At 43.5% G+C, this 22,642-nt stretch overlaps 2 protein-coding genes across 3 annotated transcripts; both read left to right on the forward strand.

The window, feature by feature from the left end:
- The first annotated feature begins 322 nt into the window (after nucleotides 1-322).
- LOC120048205 (guanine nucleotide-binding protein subunit beta-2-like 1) lies at nucleotides 323-3,998 on the forward strand. The gene is made up of 7 exons (XM_038993984.1): nucleotides 323-543; nucleotides 1,156-1,327; nucleotides 1,901-2,144; nucleotides 2,488-2,598; nucleotides 3,048-3,188; nucleotides 3,449-3,559; nucleotides 3,887-3,998. Exons 1-7 carry the CDS (start codon nucleotides 435-437, stop codon nucleotides 3,950-3,952), a joined length of 954 nt encoding a protein of 317 aa, XP_038849912.1. The 5' UTR covers nucleotides 323-434; the 3' UTR covers nucleotides 3,953-3,998.
- Nucleotides 3,999-12,553: 8,555 nt separating this feature from the next.
- LOC120048207 (heterogeneous nuclear ribonucleoprotein A/B-like) lies at nucleotides 12,554-16,805 on the forward strand. 2 transcript variants are annotated; one of them, XM_038993987.1, is made up of 9 exons: nucleotides 12,554-12,670; nucleotides 13,080-13,346; nucleotides 14,089-14,257; nucleotides 14,423-14,581; nucleotides 14,675-14,806; nucleotides 15,041-15,146; nucleotides 15,295-15,465; nucleotides 15,561-15,646; nucleotides 16,093-16,805. In XM_038993987.1, exons 2-8 carry the CDS (start codon nucleotides 13,105-13,107, stop codon nucleotides 15,629-15,631), a joined length of 1,050 nt encoding a protein of 349 aa, XP_038849915.1. In that variant the 5' UTR covers nucleotides 12,554-12,670; nucleotides 13,080-13,104; the 3' UTR covers nucleotides 15,632-15,646; nucleotides 16,093-16,805. The 2 variants fall into 2 exon arrangements, with proteins under 2 accessions (XP_038849915.1, XP_038849916.1); XM_038993988.1 differs by having other exon boundaries at nucleotides 15,041-15,104.
- The last annotated feature ends 5,837 nt before the right edge of the window (nucleotides 16,806-22,642 follow it).

Consider the following 22,642-nt stretch of genomic DNA (forward strand, 5'->3'; position numbering starts at 1 on the left):
CCTACTAATATTTCCAGAATGCATTGGAATAAAATACCTTCTGTGGCCTATTTCATGGCACACCTTTACAGCACTTACATTTATGTAACTGTAATACAATTTTGGGATACATTTTTGGGGATTACCACCATCCATAACATGATTGCTACAATTATAACTTTGCAAATGTCTCTTTAATCTTTCTAAGAATATTATTCTGTTTGACATGGAAGAAGAGTAAAATCCAGGTAAAAATAATAATAAAACACACGGGCATGAAAGGGTTAAAACTGTCTTCCCAGTGTACTCCGCGCGCGATCGACCCCTCAAAGGTTCTGCATCCGGGTCTGAACTTCCTTTTTCTCTGTGCCTAAATGTGAGAGGACCTAGGGAAACCTAGCCCTCAAACTAATCTATATCCATCCTTGAAAAAGGCACACTAAAACTTCGCCGAAATGACTGAGCAGATGACAGTAAGGGGCACCCTGAAGGGGCACAATGGTTGGGTCACCCAGATCGCGACTACCCCTCAGTTTCCCGATATGATTCTGTCTGCATCCCGAGGTAAGCGCTTCTCAGCCCGCTACGATGGTCGGCGATATGGCTAACCCCAAGCATGTTACCTTGCTAAATTGATGTGTAGCCGCGACTGCTTAAACAATGTAAATCATGAAAGTGAGCTCAATCAATGTAGGGGGAGAGTCTTGCGTCAAACGCAATGTCTAGTGGACAAACTACTCTACAAGTAAGTTATGTCTGATTGCTAGCCCTTGAGATCAAACGTCGCCTGCTGTGCCGACACCACATCCACGTGCACCGCCAAGTGGACAAAATGTTCAGTAGGGTAGCAATGAAAAATGCATTTCTAGACCTGACAATTGAATTGTAACTACCATAGCAGTCTATTATAAGTTTGTTTCGAGGAAGGTATGATTTTACTTGTCTGTCGGTAATTGTTGACGGCAACATACCGGTAGTTGGCTGGCTAGCTAGCTTCCCATACTTAACGCGTCGATAGTTGGACAGCTTGCATGGCAATGCATTTTTTTCTTCTGTCAACCGACCGTGTTACATTAGTTAGCTAGGCCTACCTATGGTTGTTCAACTGCAATCTCTACCATTCCATAATTCTTTTTTTATTTTTATTTAAGTGTATAATCACCATTTCTCTTTCAGATAAGTCTATCATTATGTGGAAGCTGACTCGTGACGAGACCAACTATGGCATCCCCCAGCGTGCCCTGAAGGGACACTCTCACTTTGTGAGTGATGTGGTCATCTCCTCAGATGGACAGTTTGCCCTGTCCGGGTCCTGGGATGGGACGCTCCGCCTTTGGGATCTCACCACGTAAGTCTAGGGTCGTGGGGTGATGGTTTAGTACCATACAGAGGTCTAAATTATGTGCAGACATCTGTACATCTAATTCTGGTCTGAACTGAAGACTAGGATTAGTTGGCTCATTTTGTCCTGGGTGGTTCATTGCTGAGCTGGAACAAAAGCCTACAGACATTCTAGGACGAGAGTTATCTGCCTCTGCCAACCTGTTTACACCCCTCCAGTCATATCAGGTCAGTGAGGATGAGGTTATCAATCCAACCATTTGGGTAAAGGGGGTTCACCCCTGGTGCATAAGCCCAGGAAGGAAATGTTGGTAGTTTCATATCATGCTGCAGACATGAGATGCAGTCAAAATGCTGGTTCTAAAGTGATGAAACTTCCAATGCCGTCTGTATCCTTGTGATGATAAAGAGGCTGTTTCTGATTGCAACCTGCGCTTACCTGTGAAAGATGAGAGGTGGATATCAGAATCTTGTGCTGCCTTGGTTTCAATGTTGACTTGAACACGGCAATTACAACGGTTATTAGTCAACTGTAGTATGAAGATTTACACATGGACTCAACGGTTCTCTTCCTCTCCAGTGGCACCACCACCCGTCGCTTTGTGGGCCACACCAAGGACGTCCTGAGTGTGGCTTTCTCTGCCGACAACCGGCAGATCGTGTCTGGCTCTCGGGACAAGACCATCAAGCTGTGGAACACCCTGGGAGTCTGCAAGTACACCATCCAGGATGAGAGCCACTCTGAGTGGGTGTCCTGCGTGCGCTTTTCCCCCAACAGCAGCAACCCCATCATTGTCTCCTGTGGTTGGGACAAGATGGTCAAGGTACGGACAACGCTGCATACAGCACAAGTGACTCACTAGGACAGTTGGCTGCGTAGATTATTAAACGAAGCAGAAGTCTTGATACTTTTTAAAGGGTTTGGTTACTGTAGATGTAATAAATCAAGCTCTCTGTTTAAGTGTTTTACTGCTTTGCCCTGTGATTACAATGTGACATAATCACCCTGAGCCTCGGCTCTGACGACAAGTCCTGCAATGATGATGGGCACAGGAACCAGGCTGCAAATGTGTTCGACATTGCACGCTTGAAATGGTTCACCTCCAGCGGGTATTTTTCTTATCAGTGTACCCTGACACATGGCCTTCCCCACTGTTCTGTTTCTAGGTGTGGAACCTGGCCAACTGCAAGCTGAAGACTAACCACATTGGCCACACTGGCTACCTGAATACAGTGACCGTCTCTCCTGATGGCTCTCTCTGCGCTTCTGGTGGAAAGGTATGATGAAAGCACCCTGCTAATATTTGCTATTACATTATAGATGTAAGGTTGTCACTGTTCACCTGCAGTTTCTGCCTTAATCTGATCTGGTCAAATTCAATAAAGGTCACTGGATAGGTCTGTGGTTGATGTAGTAACTTGGTGATAGTTCTTGGCGTTAAATATGGTGTTGCAAAGTTATGATGGAAATTCTAATGCCGTCTGTTTCACTATGATGATAAAGAGGCTGTTTCTGAACGCAACCGGCACTTTTGAAAAGTAATTTAGTGTACTCAAACCTGCCTACTGAGATTTGCCATTTAGGGTTGTTGATGGTTCGTATCCCCAGTGAATGGCCATGGACTACACTTAATTGCATGCCCAAGTTGCCCTGCAAAGCAAGAATGTGCATTTGCATTGTCCATTGGCTGACATTTGACCCCGAATCCCATTCTCTCCTCCCATAGGACGGTCAGGCCATGCTGTGGGACCTGAACGAGGGCAAGCACCTGTACACCCTAGACAGTGGTGACAACATAAACGCCCTCTGCTTCAGCCCCAACCGCTACTGGCTCTGTGCTGCCACCGGCCCCAGCATCAAGATCTGGGTAAGACTCCTACTCTCAGAATACATCAGCACTGACTGCAGTTGGCTGGAAAGACAGTTTGGTGTTATAGTCTGTAATCTACATTAGTCAAGGAGCAATGATGGAAAATTCCAATGCCATCTTATTTCTATGATGATAAAGAGGCTGTTTCTGAGCTCTGCTAACTGCGTCCTTTTCTGAAGCCATCTGTTGGACCTGAGAATGTGATTGCCATGTCCACATCAAAGCTATGCTCATAAGTCCCCTTCTCCTCCCTTCAGGATCTGGAGGGTAAGATCATTGTGGATGAGCTGAGACAGGAGGTTATCAGCACCAACAGTAAGGCCGAGCCCCCACAGTGCACCTCTCTGGCCTGGTCTGCTGATGGACAGGTACGTCCCACAGAGCTACGCTAGAACCCTGGGTTTACTTCTAGAACACGGTCGTGTTATTTTAGTCTGCTCTCAGAAAGTAGTGTCTCTGCTGGGTTGTTTGTTGCCTTGCCCTGTGATTACAAAGTGACATTTATTGCCTGAGCTTTGGCTCTGATGACAAGTCCTGCAATGATGATGGGTATAGGAACAAGAGTAGTACATATTCATGAAATGTCTAGCACTTGGAGTCAACCCTAGTGGGAGCATTATACTTTAATATATTGTCAATGGCTTCTTTTTTGGAACTTCTGGTCATTTTCTTATTCTTTCCTTCTCTTTCAACAGACCCTGTTTGCTGGCTACACGGATAACCTGATCAGAGTGTGGCAGGTTACCATCGGAACCCGATAAGGACCTTTTCACATTTGATGATGAATAAAAGACAGTTTTAAATGAACTTAGTTTGAGTGACTTTGAATATGTTTGCACGATGTGTGGCGCAATTTTAATGCAGACATATTTTGTTGACCTTTTGTTATATGATTAATGGGTGCAACATATTTTCACATTTGAGAAGATTTGTAATTGTCACAGTCAACGTGTTACTGAGCTTCTGCGTTTCGCCACTTGCCGCCAAGAGGTCTAAATCTCTTGCCGTTGTCGGTATCCTAGCAACAATGCGAACATCGATGGGACTGAGCAAACCTCTTCGAAAAGGTTTGTAAACTAGGAAGCTGACACTTTATTAAACTTGGGCAGCTTTACTATGGGTCAGCCTGTAATACGGTAAACGTTATCCCATTACCAATTTGAACATGTTGCAAACTTACGTCATATTCGCGTCATCAGATTGCCAGATTTTGCGCTGGCGCCAGTATTAATCTGAACCAGGCGAGATTGAGGGGGAGTTTACACTACAAGAGCGAACGTTATGGCAAACGCGTAAGAATCAGACGCCCGCTCCTCGGATTTACGTGGAGAGAACTCTTGGATTGCACAAACCTGACGCTATACACCACACTGAGAATATATCATTCTCAGCTCTGGGTTCACTGTTACAGGTTGGTGTTCAAAGTTTATTTAGACACGCAGCACAGCCGTTGAACAACAAACATTCATGCTGCCCATAGCATCGCCACTAGCCAGTTTGTGACATCAGTGGCGGTCAATGTGTAAATACAAAGGGGGTGTTGCCAAAGTAGAGGCTACTGCTGAAAATTTATGAATGTCGTCTCTAGGCAATAAAACCGAACAATACCAGAGTAATGAACCAAAAGGAATTGATGGACATTGGCAAATTTGATTGTGTGCGGTGCTTTGGTTTGATCCACATACATGATCAGGCAAACTCGACATCTGCCATGTACACTTAACATGAATCACTATGTGATCGTGTCTCTCTGTGCAATTGCTCTTTGACAAGAGTCCGGAGCAGTGCAGTGACTATGTTGAGCAGTATGGACAGCTGTTCTTCCCAAGCCTAACGGCCTTCATGAGCTCTGGATTTATCGCCCACTGGAAGACCTGTCCAACTGCACCAAGGCCAGGGAGACACCCAGAATGGTCAGTCAGAAGGTAGAGGATTGGGTTTCCAGCTGTCTTCTAACCTCTTCTCACCCCAAATGGAAGATATTCACTGGCTGTTTTTACTTGCGGTTCTCTAAGTGTGGTTTGGGATTTGTCTTTAGAGACCTTGACAGCTATCTGAATTTTTACTGATTTCACCCAATGGAAGTCCACCTATTAGAGCAAATATTTATCCATATGCAACAAAACGTTGTCCATCCAGTTCAAATACCGGTAGGCCTAGGTATTCTATTACCTCCGCATACCTACTGCATATGAGTTATTGCGCAAATGATCGATCAATACTGTATGACAGCACTTACTGTAGGCTACATGTGCATGTCGTCTCTTCCCCAGCCTGCGAGCCAAGTATGGCACCTCTGACCTAAGGAATGCAATGCATGGCAGTGTCTCGTTCTCAGCCGAGCGAGAGATCAAGCTCATGTTCCCCAAATGTAAGTTAAACACACACATTAAATATTTAGTGTCTTCAGAAACTATTCACAACCCTCGACTTTTTCCACATTTTGTTAAAGTGGGATTCAAATGAATTTAATTGTAATACCAAAGTATTATCAGGAAACTGTAACATAAAATCCTGTGATGAAATAAAAAATGATATTTAGACACCAGGAACCAGTTTTTTCCCTCTTAATTTAGGGGGGGAGGGGATGATTGCCTACAGTATGATGGTATACGAAATAAGAATTGCACATAAAGACGTGTGTAGCTGACCACTTATGGGGTTCATTTCTTTGACTGCTGATAAACAACATGCAACCCACACACACACAAGGCAGGCAATATGCTTGACTTCATCTTTACTAGAGGCTGTTTGCCTACTAATCTCACTGCAACCCCACTCCAGGTCTCTGATCACTACTTTGTTTCCTTTTCTGTCTCCCTCTCCTCGAACCCTAGTCTCTCAGCCCCTACCCAGATGATCATGCGGCGTTGCAGTCTTCGCTCTCTCAATCTCCCCCACTACTCTACTTTTGTATCATATTTCTCCCTTCTGCTAAATAATTCTTCCTCCTGATTCTGCCTCTTCGACCCTACTCTCCTCCCTTTCCACATCCTGTGACTTGCACTGTCTCCTTTCCTCCCGGGCCAGCTCGGCCCTCCCCTCATGCTCCGTGGCTGAGTGACTCATTACTGCTTACAGAACAGGGCTGCGGACAGCTCAGCGAAAAAGGAAGAAAACTAAACTTCCAGAGGACCGATCATCCTTTCACTTCCTGCTCGCCACCTTATTTTCCTCTATCTGCTGCTAAAGCCACTTTCTATCATTCTAAATTTCAAGCTCTAACCCTAGGAAACTATTTCCCACCTTCTCCTTGCTCCTTAATCCTCCATCTGCGGAGGACTTTGTCAACCACTTTGAAAAGGTTGACGACATCTGGTCCTCATTCACTCAGCCTATTGAGTCCACTGGTCCCACTCACACAGAACTACCCTACGCCTTGACCTCTCTCTCCAGATGAAATCATGTGACTAGAGAGGTCCGGCCGCCTGACAACCTGCCCGCTCAAACCCATCCCCTTCTCCAAACCATCTCTGGAGACCTTCTCCCATTCCTTACTTCCCTCATCAACTCATCCCTAACCACTGGCTGCGTCCCCTCTGACTTCAAAATGGCCCGAGTTGCTCCCCTCCAGGAAACCAACCCTCAACTCCTCTGATGCCAAAAACTACAAACCACTGTCCCTTTATTTTCTTTCCAAAACACTTGAGTGTGCTGTCTGACCAATTTTCTCGCTATCTCTCACAGAACGATCTTGACACTAACCTGTCAGGCTTCGAGATGGATCATTCAACCGAGACTGCTGTTATCTGTCACAGAGGCTCTCTGCACTTCCAAAGCTGACTCATGTTCTCATACTCCTTGATCTATCCGCTGCCTTTGACACCATGAACCATCAGATCCTCCTCTCCACCCTCTGAGAGCTGGGCGTCTCTAGCCCTCTCCTCTTCTCTCTATATACCAAGTCACTCGGCGCCATCATATCCTCACATGGTCTCTCCTATCATTGCTATGAAGATGACATAACTACTTTTCTCCTTACCCCCTTCTGACACCCAGGTGGCAACACACATCTCAAGCTCAACCTCGACAAGAGGGAGCTGCTTTTACTTCCGGCAAGGCCTGCCCGCTAGGGTTGGGTGATGTATCAAAATAATTTGAATTTATGTTTTAGCGCATTTTGGTCTCGTCTTCTTCGCTCCTTCTGTGCGCCACTGTGCACCTTCCCACTTGCACACAGAAACCAAGCACCTCCCCCTGCCACTCACAACAATGACAAAAGAGAACTTCAATCTTCTCTGACATAAACTCGCTATTTGAGGTTTGGTCCAACAAAATCGGTCATTTGCACACCAAAACGCTTAGAGACTTTATTTTACTGTAATAGAACTTAACCTTTCTAACGCTACCCTTATGTCTCAACTCCCAAAAAGTAGAACAGCGCAGACCCTACTAAAGCGAGAGTATCAATGAACATGTTTAAAATTAATGCTCAGGCGCGGCATTGTGGTAACCCGAACGGCTAGCAGCATTTTAGCCACAGACTTACAGTATGTGCTAGTTGTCTAGTCTGTGTTATAAATGTGCAGTGAGTAAAAAAAAATATATTTATATAAGGAAATGGCAACTCATTCTCATACTGAGAAATAATAATTTTCTTGTCCAGGTAGGCCAGTTGGTTTCAATATCTAGACAAATTGAACAGGCTGTTATTCAAACACTGTTAAACAGCCATCACTGACAGAGGCAGCTGCCTACATACAGAAAAATCAAATCATTGGCCACTTTAATAAATGGATCACTAGTCACTTTAATCATGTTTACACATCTTGCATTTCTCATCTCATATGTATATACTGTATTTTATACCATCTTGCATCTTGCCTATGCCGCTCGGTCATCCATATATTTATATGTACATATTCTTATTCCATCCCTTTAGATTTGTGTGTATTAGGTAGTTGTGGAATTGTTAGATTACTTGTTAGATATTAGTGCACTGTCGGAACTAGAAGCACAAGCATTTCGCTACACTCACATTAACATCTGCTATGTGTATGTTAGCAATAAAATGTGATTTTTAAACAGTTGGAGACGGGACACGAGGGTCTATTCATAACTGTTCTACCTTGTTAGCAAGGAAATAGATCCAAGTTGGCTAGACTTTAAATGTAAAGATCAGCTGGCTACTCACTAGCACGTGGGCTTGTGCTTGAGAGATTGTTTGAGACCTGTGTTCATTTTCTATGGTGCCTGCTACAAGAAGTTGGTCATTATTAGTGGATGTTCTGGTTAAATTTGTAACAAAAATGGCTTCTTCAGACACTTGAAAGTCAGATCAATGATAGTGCAAAAAAAGGTTAAACTATTTTGATAAAAATAATTAAATGATTAGTGGGTCTTACATGCTGATCAGACCACTCGCGAGCGTGCGCCATAGGGCGCATGTTGATTTTGTCCACCCACACCAGACGAGATCAGGACACGCAGGTTGAAATATCAAACGAACTCTGAACAAACTATATTAATTTGGGGACAGGCTGAAAAGCATTAAACATTTATGACAATTTAGCTAGCTAGCTTGCTGTTGCTAGCTAATTTGTCCTGGGATATAATCATCGGGTTGTTATTTGACCTGAAATGCACAAGGTCCTCTACTCCGACAATTAATCCACAGATAAAAGGGTAAACCGAGTTGGTTTCTATTAATCTCCCCTTCGGGCTTCTTCTTTGGACTTTATATGGCGGTTGGCAACCAACTTGAAGGTGCATTACCACCACCAACTGGACTAGAGACCTCAGTTCATCTTTCAATCACCCACATGGGTTTATGCTCCTAAAAACCAATGAGGAGATGGGAGAGGCAGGACTTGCAGCGTGTCAAGTGTCACAAATAGAACCAAGTTCTATTTTAGCACCTGGCTACGCAGATGTGCGCAGGCAGTGTGAGTGCAATGATTGGATAACATGTATGTGTAAATTTATTTTGCAATGCTCGTGCACGCAACACGAGCGGTGTGGTCAGCATGTTATGGTTGTGGAAGGCTTATATTTAGCCTAGGTATAATTTTACACACCCTGAATTCATTATATTATTCATAACTGTTTGAAATGCAGTGTATTGACCTAATTGTGCAACAATGTTTTGTTGATATATATCATGAATCGCCCATAAATGAAAAAAAAATGGAGATATGGTTTTTAGGCCATATCGCCCAGCCCTACTGCCCGTTACAAGACCTCTCCATCACGGTTGACAACTGCAAGTTGTTCCCCTCCCACAGTAAAGAACCTTGGCATGACCCTGGACAACACCCTGTCCTCTTCTGAAAATATTAAAGCAGTGACTCGCACCTGCAGGTTCATGCTCAACATCTGTAGTGTACGACCCTACCTCACACAGGAAGCAGTGCAGGTCCCAATCCATGCACTTGTCATCTCCCGTTTGGACTACTGCAACTCGCTTTTGGCTGGGCTCCCGGCTTGTGCCATCAAACCCTTGCAACTCCAGAATGCTGCAGCCCGCATGGTGTTCAACTTTCCCCAAGTTCTCCCATGTCATCCAGCTCCTCTGCACACTCCACTCAGGGATGGATTAAGAAATCAAAGGCCCTGAGGCTATTCCCCACTTCCCGTCACACCATCAAATCCATGCACCAAGATGCAATTTGAGGCATGGTAAATTTAATGTCTAAGAAAAAGTCAATTTCTAATAAAGCAATAACGTTTGCCATGTGGCATAGGCTACAGTTAAGTAGAGGCATTTTTTGTGGTTCCACACATGGGATTTTTCTTCTTCTTCCACGGTCCGAAAAAAACGGCCTTTTTAAAAACGCATGCAATTCTACGTCATTTACATGATAGAAGACATTAGCTAAATATTTTTTAATAACACACAAATTAATAAAATGGGTGGCTACTCTGACAAACGGAGATCAATCTGGTCTTGAATTCAAACAAACAATAGCCCAGGCCAATGAAATGACACACAGATTGTACTATATTAGGAGGCAATATTTAAGCAATAAGGCACAGGGTGGTGTGGTATATGACCAAAATACCACGGCTAAGGGCTGTTCTTAAGCACGATCAAACGCGGAGTGCCTGGATACAGCCCTTAGCTGTGCTATATTGGCCATATACCACAAACCTTATTGCTATTATAAACTGGTTACCAACGTAATTAGAGCAATAAAAATACATTTTGGTCATACCTGTGGTATACGGTCTGATATACCACAGCTGTCAGCCAATCAGCATTCAGGGCTTGACACACCCAGTTTATAAATGCATATATATCGTAGGCGATTAAGTAAAATTTCCAGTGCCAACTGACTCACCTAATGATGAAGCCATAGGCTACTCACGGTGATGGTCGATGAGCTTGTCGTGAGCCTATCTCAAGATGAGGTACTTTGAAAAACAGTGGGAGTTGTTGAAAAAGTGTTTGTAATGGTTCTACAGACGGATTACTCTTTCTCTTTTCAGCAGTAGGCATTGACTTTCCAAACTGTAAGTTTTTCCCCCAATTGTATTTTGAAATCTGCAAAACGCAAACCTACAGCCACAAACAACCATAGAAATATAATCCATAGATGGCAGTTCCCATTCAAGTCAGGCATCCATTGCTAATGTACCCATGAGTTTAACAGTCAAATTTCCAGGGTAAGAGGTTACAAATCCCTTCTATGGATTATATGTCTATAGCCACAATGCAACAAGCTGTAGCCTATATTTGTCACGCTTGCCCAAACTGCAGCCTTCCCTGTAGGCATACCGGTAATTGCCACAAGGGATACAATGTATATGTTATGATGTGGGGTGTATTTTCTTGGCATGGTTTGGTGAATATATGCCAAATTGCATTGAAGCTGTTCTGGCAGCTCGTGGTGGCACAACACCCTTTTAAAGTCACTTTATGTTGGTGTTTCCTTAATTTTGGCAGATGCCTGTATGTGCTTGTGATAAAACTTAATCCACAGTTATTTTTGATGAACTATTGATCCTCTATGGCAAAATTATGCTATCTGGTGTATTTTGAACATTGAGGGTGGGCTCCTGTGGTTGGATAAAAAGTAATTTCGTATTTTTTGCCTCTTGGGCACCCTACAGGTGTGGGCCCAGCCCCTGACTCACACAATTAACCAGTCACATTTATTTATTATGCAGTTTTTGTTTTTATTAATCAGTTACCAAATCAAGGCAGGGCCCCCCAATTAACCATGTGGTCCCCCTACCACCTGTTCTCCTACCCATCTGATGATTGGCAGAGCGGCAGCAGACTGTCTATACTCATCGAGAGCGGGCTCCTGAGTCTTCCTGTGGTTGGCAGTTGCAGTGAAAAAATATCAAATATATACTACATATACAGTGTATAATATATTCAGAATGGCGCCGGGGGAGATGGTTGCCGTTTTATGGTCTTCTAACCAATTGTGCTTTATTTGTAACTTATTTTGTGCATAATGTTTTTGCCACCGTCTCTTATAACCGAAAAGAGCTTACTCACCGCGTACTGGATGAAGATTTTTTCTTTAACGAGTTGGACACAAAGGATTTACTTCAGACACCTGAGAAGGCCCTAAAAATTGTCAGACTCCAGCCACCCTAGTCATAGAATGTTCTCTCTGGTACCGGCGCTCCAAGTCTAGGTCCAAAAGGCTTCTTAACAGCTTCTACCCCCAAGCCATAAGACTCCTGAAAAGCTAATCAAATGGCTACCCAGACTATTTGCATTGCCGTCCCCCCCACATTGACTCTTTGCCGGTACCCTCTGTACAGTATATAGCCTCACTACTGTTATTTTACAGCTGCTCTTTAATTATTTTTTACTTAACTTATTTTTCTTAGCTGCATTGTTGGTTACGGGCTTGTAAGTAAGCATTTCACTGTAAGGTGACCTGTTGTATTCGGCACATGTGACAAATACAATTTGATATACTGTATATATACTTATTTGTTTTTTTCTGCCTCTTGGGCCCCCCACGGCATGGGCCAAGGGGCTTCAGCCCCAGTAAGCCCCTGCATTATTCTGGCCCTGACTCCACTGGCTTCCAGTCCAACCTTTCATCCACGACAAGACCATGGTACTTGCCTACGGAGCAGCAAGAGGAACTGCCCCTCCCTACTTTCAGGCTATGCTCAAACCCTACACCCCAACCCGAGCACTCCGTTCTGCCGCCTCTGGTCTCTTGGCCGCAGCTGCCGCCCCGCCAAAATAATATTGTTTTGTAGTTTGCAGGCTTGCTTCTTCAAGAATGTACCTAAAATAATAAAAGGTACTGCAAGTTCTTACGTGTAGTGGGCGTGTGTACACTGAATCGGGGTACATAATTGGCCATGGCCATGATAGGCAGCTTTGGGGATCAAATCAGAGGCCCCCTAAATGAAAGGTCGTTTTTTGTTTAACGGGTACTATAAAACCAACCACGAGTTGGCGTTGTATGGGAGAATCCATCTTGAAGAGTATTTTTTGATTGTGTGATCACTAAGAGGCTTTAGTGGATTATTTTCCATCTATTCATCTTATTTTTATTTGTGTAAGTACCATAAGAATAACTATTTTCGTTATTTCGGTGTTAGGCATAAATGTGGCTGTAATATTTGAGTAGCAAAACAGCTCGCATGGCCTTCGCATTACGTAACGGAGTGGTAATGGTTCATGCTAACGGTTTATCTGCGCGATACAGTTACATTGGCGATATTTGGTTGTTACATTCAGTCAGTGCAAAAATTGATATTTTGTTGCACACTCATTCGATGAGTCGATTGCCATGTATCGCTTGCATTCCGGGGACATTGTCTCCCATACATTTACAAAAAACAATGTTGCCAGCCAAAATGGTGGGGGAGTGTATTCACTGGCATAGCATAAATGGCGAAGCATGTACGGCGACTGGGTTACATAACTGTACAGGTCCTTTTGTAACAATGTTTCATTTTGTGCAGGAAAGGGGAACCTAACTATTACAAAATGTCTGACACCGAGCAACAGTTTATGGAAACATCAGAAAACGGCCACGAAGGCGAGGATGATTTTAACGGCGCAAAGACAGCCGATGGAACGGAAGAGACCGAAATCCTGAATAAAGGCGAGGAAGATACCGAAGCCTGCATAGAAGACGAGGCGGCAGTAGAGGGAGAAGATTCGCAAAATGGTGCCACTGAAGGCGAAGGCGGGCAGATCAACGCCAGCAAAGGCGAGGAGGATGCAGGGTGAGTACAGAAATATTTTCGATCTCGGCAGAATGCTAATGGTTTGCATCGCTCCTTTGTTCGGTCTGGCTTTGTTGGCGCCATGTGGGGAGCAGGGGGAGGGGGGCACTTCCAGCAGCGATCAAATGTAACACTCCCTCGCCGGCATTTGTATATTTTTGCAGGGCTAGGTTATTTATTCTGTTTAGGGCACACACCGGACTTTCTGGTCAGATATTTGGGGTTAATGATGTGGTTTTGGACATACAGTAGTAGGCCCAGCCTATCTACAACAGCAATGGCTACTGATTTGTAGAGTACTAGATTCAGCCGCGGGGACAATCTTTTTTTTGTTGAGCGGTTGGCCAGGGGGCCAGAACGTAATTACAAATAATTTATGGACTGCAAAAAGGTCAAAATAAATATATGTGTGTTGTTGACTAAAACATAATTTCAAACCATGTTTATATTTGTATACGATTATGTTTGGAGATATTTGGGAACAGATTTCTTAAATCAATCACTTGAAGCTGGTTTCCTTGTGTTTTTAGTCTTCTGTCTAATAATGAAAATTCACCCACCCAACAAAAAAAATATGAATTTTTTTTCTCCGAATTTGGGGGGACAAATAAAACCAACCACAGGCCAGATTCGTCCCACTGGCTGCCAGTTGGGAAACCCTGTACTAGATGTTCCCGAACCCTTTTAGAGCAGTTGTTACCCAACCATCATATTTAGTCAGTTATCCTTTTTTCTTTGCTAGGAAAATGTTTGTTGGAGGACTTAGCTGGGACACAAGTAAGAAAGATCTTAAAGATTATTTCTCTAAATTCGGTGAAGTGACGGACTGCACCATAAAGATGGACCAGCAGACAGGCCGGTCAAGAGGCTTTGGCTTTATTCTATTCAAAGAAGCAGTCAGTGTAGACAAGGTAAGATAACAACATGTTTTGGGGGTTTGTTACTTTTAACTAAGGACTGTAATGCATATTGAATGTCAGTGTTCCCATGTGGAATATTACAACTTGGCAACATCCCTGCAGTCCTACAACTATTTGCCATTCTTCATTCTCTGACCATTTTTCCTTTTTGTCTAGGTTTTGGAACAGAAGGAACACCGGCTTGACGGACGACAGATCGACCCCAAGAAGGCCATGGCTATGAAGAAGGAACCCGTAAAGAAAATCTTTGTTGGTGGCCTCAACCCAGACACAGACAAGGAAGTTATCCAGGAGTACTTTGGAACCTTTGGCGAGGTACAGTATCAACATCTATCTTTGGGGATAACACTGACTTGGTGGTATGGTGGTGTTGTAACAGTAATTGTTTTATTTTCCTTTGCCCTGCAGATCGAGACAATTGAGCTTCCACAGGACCCAAAGACGGAAAAGAGAAGGGGGTTTGTGTTCATCACGTATAAGGATGAAACTCCTGTCAAAAAAGTGCTAGAAAAGAAATTCCATAACGTCAGTGGAAGCAAGGTAACAATTGTAATGCAGTCAATGCATTGCAGGGTTGTGTCTCTTTTTGTACGTTTGATTGCAGATTTGTGATTTCCTCCTACTTTCAAATTAAGCTTTAGATTTCTGTATAGAACAAATTCTGAGGTTTCCTCGGGTAACATGTAACCCTCACAATTGAAGATCCATGCAGTGGGTGTGGTAAAGGTTTTTTCCATGTCTAACTTAAGTCTTCATGTTACTGATCTGTTCCAGTGTGAGATTAAAATAGCACAGCCCAAAGAAGTGTACCAGCAGCAGCAATATGGCGGCCGTGGAGGTGGTGGTGGAGGAGGAGGAGGAAGGGGCAGGGGCCGTGGAGGTGAGTATCTACACCAAACACCTTGTGTGGATTTAACCTGGCGAAACGGGTTCTAAAATAGGCTCCTCTCACCCCAGTCCCAAGATCAAAATAGTTGCTTGTATAACTCTGCTCTATGTGCTTCTAATCACTAACTTAATCTTCTCAGGTCAGGGCCAGAATTGGAACCAAGGTGGTGGATACAACAACTACTGGAACCAGGGCTATGGTAACCAGGGCTACGGCTACGGTGGACAGCAAGGCTACGGCGGATATGGAGGCTACGGCAACTACGACTACTCCGCTGGATACTATGGCTATGGGGGTGGCTACGACTACAGTAAGCGATAACCACCCAAAAAACGCAAATGTGAGAAACTTTGTTGGTCCTTGTCGTACGGAAGACACTCAGTCCCTTTCTTTCTTGTCCTCCAGACCAGGGCAATGCAGGCTATGGGAAAACTCCAAGACGTGGAGGCCACCAGAGTAGCTACAAGCCATACTGATCACATGTAGTGCAGGTATGCATTTTTGCATCATCTATGGTGATATGACAATCTAGCTGTAACCATTTGTGCCTTTTGATTCCAAAATTTCTCCCATCTAGTCTGATCCCATTCAAACGTTTGTTAACGGGGGGAAGTGGGTGGGGAGGGTCTGCAATTCATTAATAATGGACTCATTCCATGTGCCAACCATTTTAAGATGCATCCCTACAAACACTACTTGATCAATAAGGGTTGAGGTGGTGGTTGACCCAGTATAAGCATTAGGGCCTTTCCGATGGGGTGCTAGGTATGGCAGCTAGGTGTCATGTCCCCTTTGACGTTCTCCCCACTCTGAGTGTTCATTTTTAATAGAAGTATACAACTGTTAAGTCATTCATAAACATCATGGTGTCCATGTGTAATACTAAATGACATTTGGTTATGCTCAGTAACTGTAAGCACCATGTTTCTCTCTTAAGGTCTTAAGTAAATAAGAAAAAAGAAACCCATGGTCCGGCCACAGCGAACATGGGCTTTGGCTTTTCCTTTGGAGTTGGCAGAAATTTGGACTCATGCTCCATATGTACAGATCAAGTGAGGAACTGGGGAAGCAAATATCACTTTTCCTCTTTTTTTATTTTATATTGTTTTGTCCATTTACATTTCCAGAGATGGAAGTGTTATTTTTACTGTACTTTTTGGTACCTTTTTGAATCTAATGTATTGTGTGGTTGTATTTTACATGTCTACTGGATTTGCCAACAAACATGAGCAGAGCTTTCAGGAGCTTTTGAAATAAAACAATTACATTTTTTTGTTATTTCTAGGATTAGTAAAACGTTTTCCCGTGCTAAGTGTTTGACGCGAGTTGCATGGCTTCAGATGTGGGGTGAGGTGAAATAAGAGATTTAAAAACTAATCAAAGGTTTCATTGTAAGCTTGTTTAGTGAATGCTTGCATTTGGCTAGTAGACGAGGACAACCAGCATTAGTTTTTTGGCTTTTAAGGAGGTCCCCCCCCCCATCTTCTCTGTAATTTTAAAAGTGGCTTTACTAGTGTTACATACGATACAGTACAACTGAGCGCAAGCCTGTAAATGTAAGTAGAGGGCCTTCCCTTTCTCTCTGGAAACTCATTCCTCTAGTGTCTTGGGCAAATTGGTAGAAATAAACTTTTGGTTTATATTACACGTGGATCCTTTTGTTATCATTTATAAACCCTCCCCCTAATGCTGTTTTGGTTACTGTTAACTGCTTTGTACTGTTAAAAGGATTACTTGTCTTGGGTAAGGTTAAAATCGTGCCGTACAGATGGATGCCTCTCTGGGATGCGGTGGCAGATACTTTGCTGGCAGAGGGATAACTGTCTCAGTCAATGGGTTGAAAGCTGTGCTACGTAGCCTGCGCGTCGATTTACTTTTCCGAGCTAGCTGATCTTACCCCACTATGGATCTGACATTGAACTACAGTATTTGGTATGTTTTAATAGGTGGATAAGTCAAGGTAATAACTAGTCCTCTGGTAAGTGCACGCCCACCCCCATACATTGTCTGTCATCAATACAGTCATGTGTACAAAGTCACTGTTGCCATGCAATGTTGCAGTTATCAAGATCAGCTGGAAGTGACCTCATCAGTCTGCCTGGGCCGGTGTCCATTTCACATCAAGTAGGCTTTACACAGGCAGCCCAATTCTGATTATTTTTCCCACTAATTAATTGGTCAAATGACCAATCCCAGATTGTTTCACAGAGCTGATCTGATGTGGGGAATAAAATATCAGAATTGAACTGCCTGTGTAAACGCAGCCTAACATACACTTTCCTACTGTATCAGTAGACCTTTGTGACCACTTCTTGATCCAGTAGTTGCTATGTGATTGTATCTATTTCCACAGGGAAGTATAAATGTGAGGCTCACGACTTTAGTGTCTTATAGTAGAAATGTATTGCCTTTCTGTTGCATATGTCACTGCTTCTCTTATATCCCTCATGCAGAATCAAAAGCAGTCACTAATTTCACTTCATGAACTGTCTCAAAAACATTCTTGTGTTGGTAGATCTAGTAGTGTATTCTTAATGTCTTAACAATTTGGCTTTTTATCCTTAATTGTGGTATGGATCCTTGAGATTGGCTGTGTTGAATAAGTCTGCGTTCCTTCCCTTTTATTTTCCACCATGATGACTGCAGTTTGTATGAAAAGCAAAAGACCCAAGTTCTGAGACCATATCCACAAAGAACCTCAAAGTAGGAATGCTGATATAGGATAAGTTTTGCCTTTTTAGATCATAACTACCATTTCTATGGACAGATCCAAGATAAGCACTTCTACTTTGAGATAATTTGTAGATACGGGACCCGGTGCTCTGCCCTATGAAATCCAATGTCTGAGAAATGCACTTTTAACGGTTAGTGAAATCTCCTGGAGGAGTACATCACACTATCAACAACACTACCTCTGACTCCTTCTGATTGTGACCAATTCTTACTGTCTGATGCAATTAAATCTTTCTACAGGTTTGTACAAACCTTAGAAATCTCCACTGTCCAGTTTTTGATGACTGCGCTCCATGTCTGAAAAGGAAAAGTAGAATTGTCAACAGGTCCCTACACACCTGCTTAGGTGGTGTGTAGTATGGATCCGTCAAGACTGTTGTGTAAGTGCCATTGGCCCGGTTCAGAAATGGTCCCCCAACACTTCTGTGTCGGCAGATATAAGGAATCAGGTCGGTGTAAGCTCTCTGAACTTTAAGTTCTGCAAACACTGCAGTTGTGGAGGCTAAGTCGACTTGGGTTTAAATGTTTTGTTGAGACTGGGTATTCTGTCTCCTTAAGTATAATAAATGTATTGTAATAAGTCAGGGCTATAGGGTAAGTGTTCCAGTCACCTGTGAGGATGTGGTGTATCCTGTCTGCCACCAAGTCTGCGTCCTCCATTGAAGCACATGGGAGGTTTAAACTTGACAATGTTCTCCCAGGGGCCGTCTGTACTGACACAGATGCACTCTTTCAGTCTGAAATGGGAGACGAGACCAAAGGATATTTCTGCTTACGGGTTCTCTTCTAAAAGTAATGCAAAGATTTATACCAAAATACAAATAGTGTTAACTCCACTGAATTGTGACTGCAGCAAACACTGACACACTGATATGTTTGCAAAGTTGTTGCTTCCTAAGGCCTTGTAGCAGTAAATTACCAGTCTGACCACTCACCTGAAATCATCACCCTGCAGCTGGAAGACCCAGAAATGGCTACCCACACGCCCAAAACCTGTTTGTACCTCGTCTGCCACAAACACTCCCCCTGCAGAGGGCCCATATCAGAGAAATACCAACAATAAAAGTAATTGCTTTTACTATCACAATGGCCTCTCAATCTTCACTCAAATGAGGTTTTGACTCTTGTCCTTTTCTTCACCGATGAGAAAATGGTAAAGTATAATAGTGCACTAATATTGTATGCTCAGAGGCAGTACCTACTCTGCTACTTTAGTTGAGTATCCCTTGGGCAAGAGTTTTGGCCTCCAACACTGGGTGACAACTCAGCAAAAAATTATATGCACTAGTATGGAGGGGGCGGGGAGTATATTTAGAGAAAATTACTGAGACATGCATGTGAAAAGGAAGCGGAACAGTAGTTTTTGTGTGATGTGAGAAACCTTACTGGTCAAGCACAATGATGTCTTCATGTTTGGTGTACTGGTGGGCCAAGTGTAGTGCTATATCATTGGCCTCAGAACTGTTGGGAGACATATATATTACATTATTCTTATATCTTGCGCGGATGTCATTGGGGCTGTGCTTCAGGAGGAAGTCATAGGTTGTAGGACATGGTGTCTTACCTTGAGTTGACAAAATAGGAGACAGCTTGTCGGGCAGAGTGGCAGCGAGGCGGTCGGCATACTGAATGATGTTGTCGTGAAGGAATTACGAATTGGCATTCAGAAGCTCCATCTGCTTGTGTGATGCAGGGATGATAGTGACCCACTCTCGGTGCATAGGCGCAACAAATCCAACGTTGTCAAAGTTTCATTACATACAATTACCACTAGGAGGTACTATCATGTTGATTATGTTGTGGTACTACTGTAATGTTCAAAGGGATTTGAACTGTGTCATTTGCTCTCTCCAAATATTATTAGAATACAACATATTTATCAAGCCATGCGTGAGCTTCCCAGTGACGCGAGCCTACCAGATGGGCTAAATTACTTTTATGCTCGCTTTGAGGCAAGCAACACTGAAGCGTGCATGAGAACCCCAGCTGTTCCAGACGACTGTGACCACACCCTCCGTAGCTGATGTAAGATCTTTAAACAGGTCAACATTCACAAGGCCACGGGGCCAGACCGATTACCAGGACAGGTACCCAGAGCATGTGGGACCAACTGGCAAGTGTCTTCACTGACATTTTCAATCTCCCTGACCAAGTATGTAATATATTTTCAAGCAGACCACCATCGTCCCTGTGCCCAAGAACGCCAAGGTAATCTGCCTAAATGACTACCGCCCCGTAGCATTCACGTCTGTACCCATGAAGTGCTTTGAAAGGCTGGTCATGGCTCACATCAACACCATCATCCCGGAAACCCTAGACCCACTCCAATTCGCATACTGCCCCTACAGATCCACAGATGACACAATCTCAATTTCACTCCAAACTGCCCTTTCCCACCTGGACAAAAGGAACACCTATGTGAGAATGCTGTTCATGCTCATCACTAAGCTAAGGACCCTGGAACTAAACACCTCCCTCTGCAACTGGATCCTGGACTTACTGATGGGCCGTTCCCAGGTTGTGTGGGTAGGTAACAACACATCCGCCACGCTGATCCTCAATATTGTGGTCCCTCAGGGGTGCGTGCTTGATACCCTCCTGTACTCCCTGTTCACCCACTACTGCGTGGCCAAGCATGACTCCAACACCATAATTAATTTTGCTGACGACACAATGGTGGTAAGCCTGATCACCGACAAGGATGAGACGAGACAGCCTACAAGGAGAAGGTCAGAGACCTGGCAGTGTGGTGCCAGGACAACAACCTCTCCCTCAACATGAGCAAGACAAAGGATCTGATCGTGGACTACAGAAAAAGGAGGACCGAACATACCCCCATTCACATCGACGGGGGTCGTGAGCTTCAAGTTCCTTGGTGTCCACATCACCAGCAAACTATCATGGTCCAAACACACCAACATAAGTCGTGAAGAGGGCACAGCTGTACCATCGAGAGCATCCTGACCGGTTGTATCACCGCCTGGTATGGCAACTGCTCGGCATCCGACTGGAAGACGCTACAGAGGGTAGTGCGTATGGCCCAGTACATCACTGGTGCCAAGCTTCCTGTCATCCAGGACCACTGACCCCGCCTAGTATAAAGGAAGGCCCAAAAAATTGTCAAAGACTCCAGCCACCCAAGTCATAGACTGTTCTTTCTGCTACCGCATGGAAAGCGGTATCGGAGAGCCACGTCTTAGCATGAGGTTGTAAGTAACAACATTTCCCAGGACATAGACATATCTGATGTTGGCAGAAAGCTTAAATTCTTGTTAATCTAACTGCACTGTCCAATTTACAGTAGCTATATTACAGTGAACGAATACCATGCTATTGTTTGAGGAGAGTGCACAGTTATGAACCTAAAGTTATTAATAAACCAATTAGGTACATTTGAGCAGTCTTGATACAACATTTTGAACAGAAATGCAATGGGTCATTGGATCAGTCTAAAACTTTGCACATACACTGCTGCCATCTAGTGGCCAAAATCTACATTGCACCTGGGCTGGAATAATACATTATGGCCTTTCTCTTGCATTTCAAAGATGGTATTTTCTTTTACCAGATCTAAGGTGTTATATTCTCCTACCTTCATTTCACATTTCAACAAACTTCAAAGTGTTTCCTTTCAAATGGTATCAAGAATATGCATATCCTTGCTTCAATCCCTAAACTACTGGCAGTTAGATTTGGATATGTTATTTTAGGCGAAAATTGAAAAGGGTGGATCCTTAAGAGGGTTAACAACTTCTACCCCCAAGCCATAAGACTGCTGAACAATTAAGCAAATAGCTTTTTTTTGTACACTACTGCTACTCGCTGTTTATTTTTGCATTGTCACTTTACCCCTACCTACAGTTGAAGTCGGAAGTTTACATACACCTTAGCCAAATACCTTTAAACTCAGTTTTTCACAATTCCTGACATTTAATCCTAGTAAAAGTTCCCTGTCTTAGGTCAGTTAGGATCACCACTTTATTTTAAGAATGTGAAATATCAGAATAATAGCGAGTATTATATATTTCAGCTTTTATTTCTTTCCTCACATTCCCAGTGGGTCAGAAGTTTACATACACTCAATTATTATTTGGTAGCATTGTATTTAAATTGTTTTACTTGGGTCAAACGTTATGGGTAGCCTTACACAAGCTTCCCACAATAAGTTGGGTGAATTTTGGCCCATTCCTCCTGATAAAGCTGCTGTAACTGAATCAGGTTTGTAGTCCTCCTCGCTCACACATGCTTTTTCAGTTTTGCCCACACATTTTCTATAGGATTGAGGTCTGGCCTTTGTGATGGCCACTCCAATACCTTGACTTTGTTGTTCTTAAGCCATTTTGCTACAACTTTGGAAAGATGCTTGGGGTCATTGTCCATTTGTTAGACCCATTTGCGACCAAGCTTTAACTTCCTGACTGATGTCTTGAGATGTTGCTTCAATATATCCACATAATTTCCTCCCTCATGATGCCATCTATTTTGTGAAGTGCACCAGTCCCTCCTGCAGCAAAGCACCCCCACAACATGATGCTGCCACCCCCGTGCTTCATGGTTGGGATGGTTTTCTTCGGCTTGCAAGCCTCCCCGTTTCATCAGACCAGAGAACATTTCTCCAAAAAGTACGATCTTTATAAATGTGCAGTTTATAAATATCTTTATAAATGTTATAAATATAAAATGTGTAGTTGCAAACCATAGTCTGGCTTTTTTATGGTGGTTTTAGATCAGTGGCTTCTTCCTTGCTGAGCAGC

This window comes from Salvelinus namaycush, chromosome 5 (genome assembly GCF_016432855.1).
Source record: "Salvelinus namaycush isolate Seneca chromosome 5, SaNama_1.0, whole genome shotgun sequence".
NCBI classification, from domain to species: Eukaryota; Metazoa; Chordata; class Actinopteri; order Salmoniformes; family Salmonidae; genus Salvelinus; species Salvelinus namaycush.

Excerpts from the sequence above, each read along its gene's own strand:
- LOC120048205 (XM_038993984.1), top strand. The coding sequence starts at position 435 with ATGACTGAGCAGATGACAGTAAGGGGCACCCTGAAGGGGCACAATGGT. Across the intron at positions 544-1,155 it reads GATTCTGTCTGCATCCCGAG|ATAAGTCTATCATTATGTGG; the intron begins GTAAGCGCTTCT and ends TTTCTCTTTCAG. Across the intron at positions 3,189-3,448 it reads GCCCCAGCATCAAGATCTGG|GATCTGGAGGGTAAGATCAT; the intron begins GTAAGACTCCTA and ends TCCTCCCTTCAG.
- LOC120048207 (XM_038993987.1), top strand. The coding sequence starts at position 13,105 with ATGTCTGACACCGAGCAACAGTTTATGGAAACATCAGAAAACGGCCAC. Across the intron at positions 14,258-14,422 it reads AAGCAGTCAGTGTAGACAAG|GTTTTGGAACAGAAGGAACA; the intron begins GTAAGATAACAA and ends CTTTTTGTCTAG. Across the intron at positions 14,582-14,674 it reads ACTTTGGAACCTTTGGCGAG|ATCGAGACAATTGAGCTTCC; the intron begins GTACAGTATCAA and ends TTTGCCCTGCAG.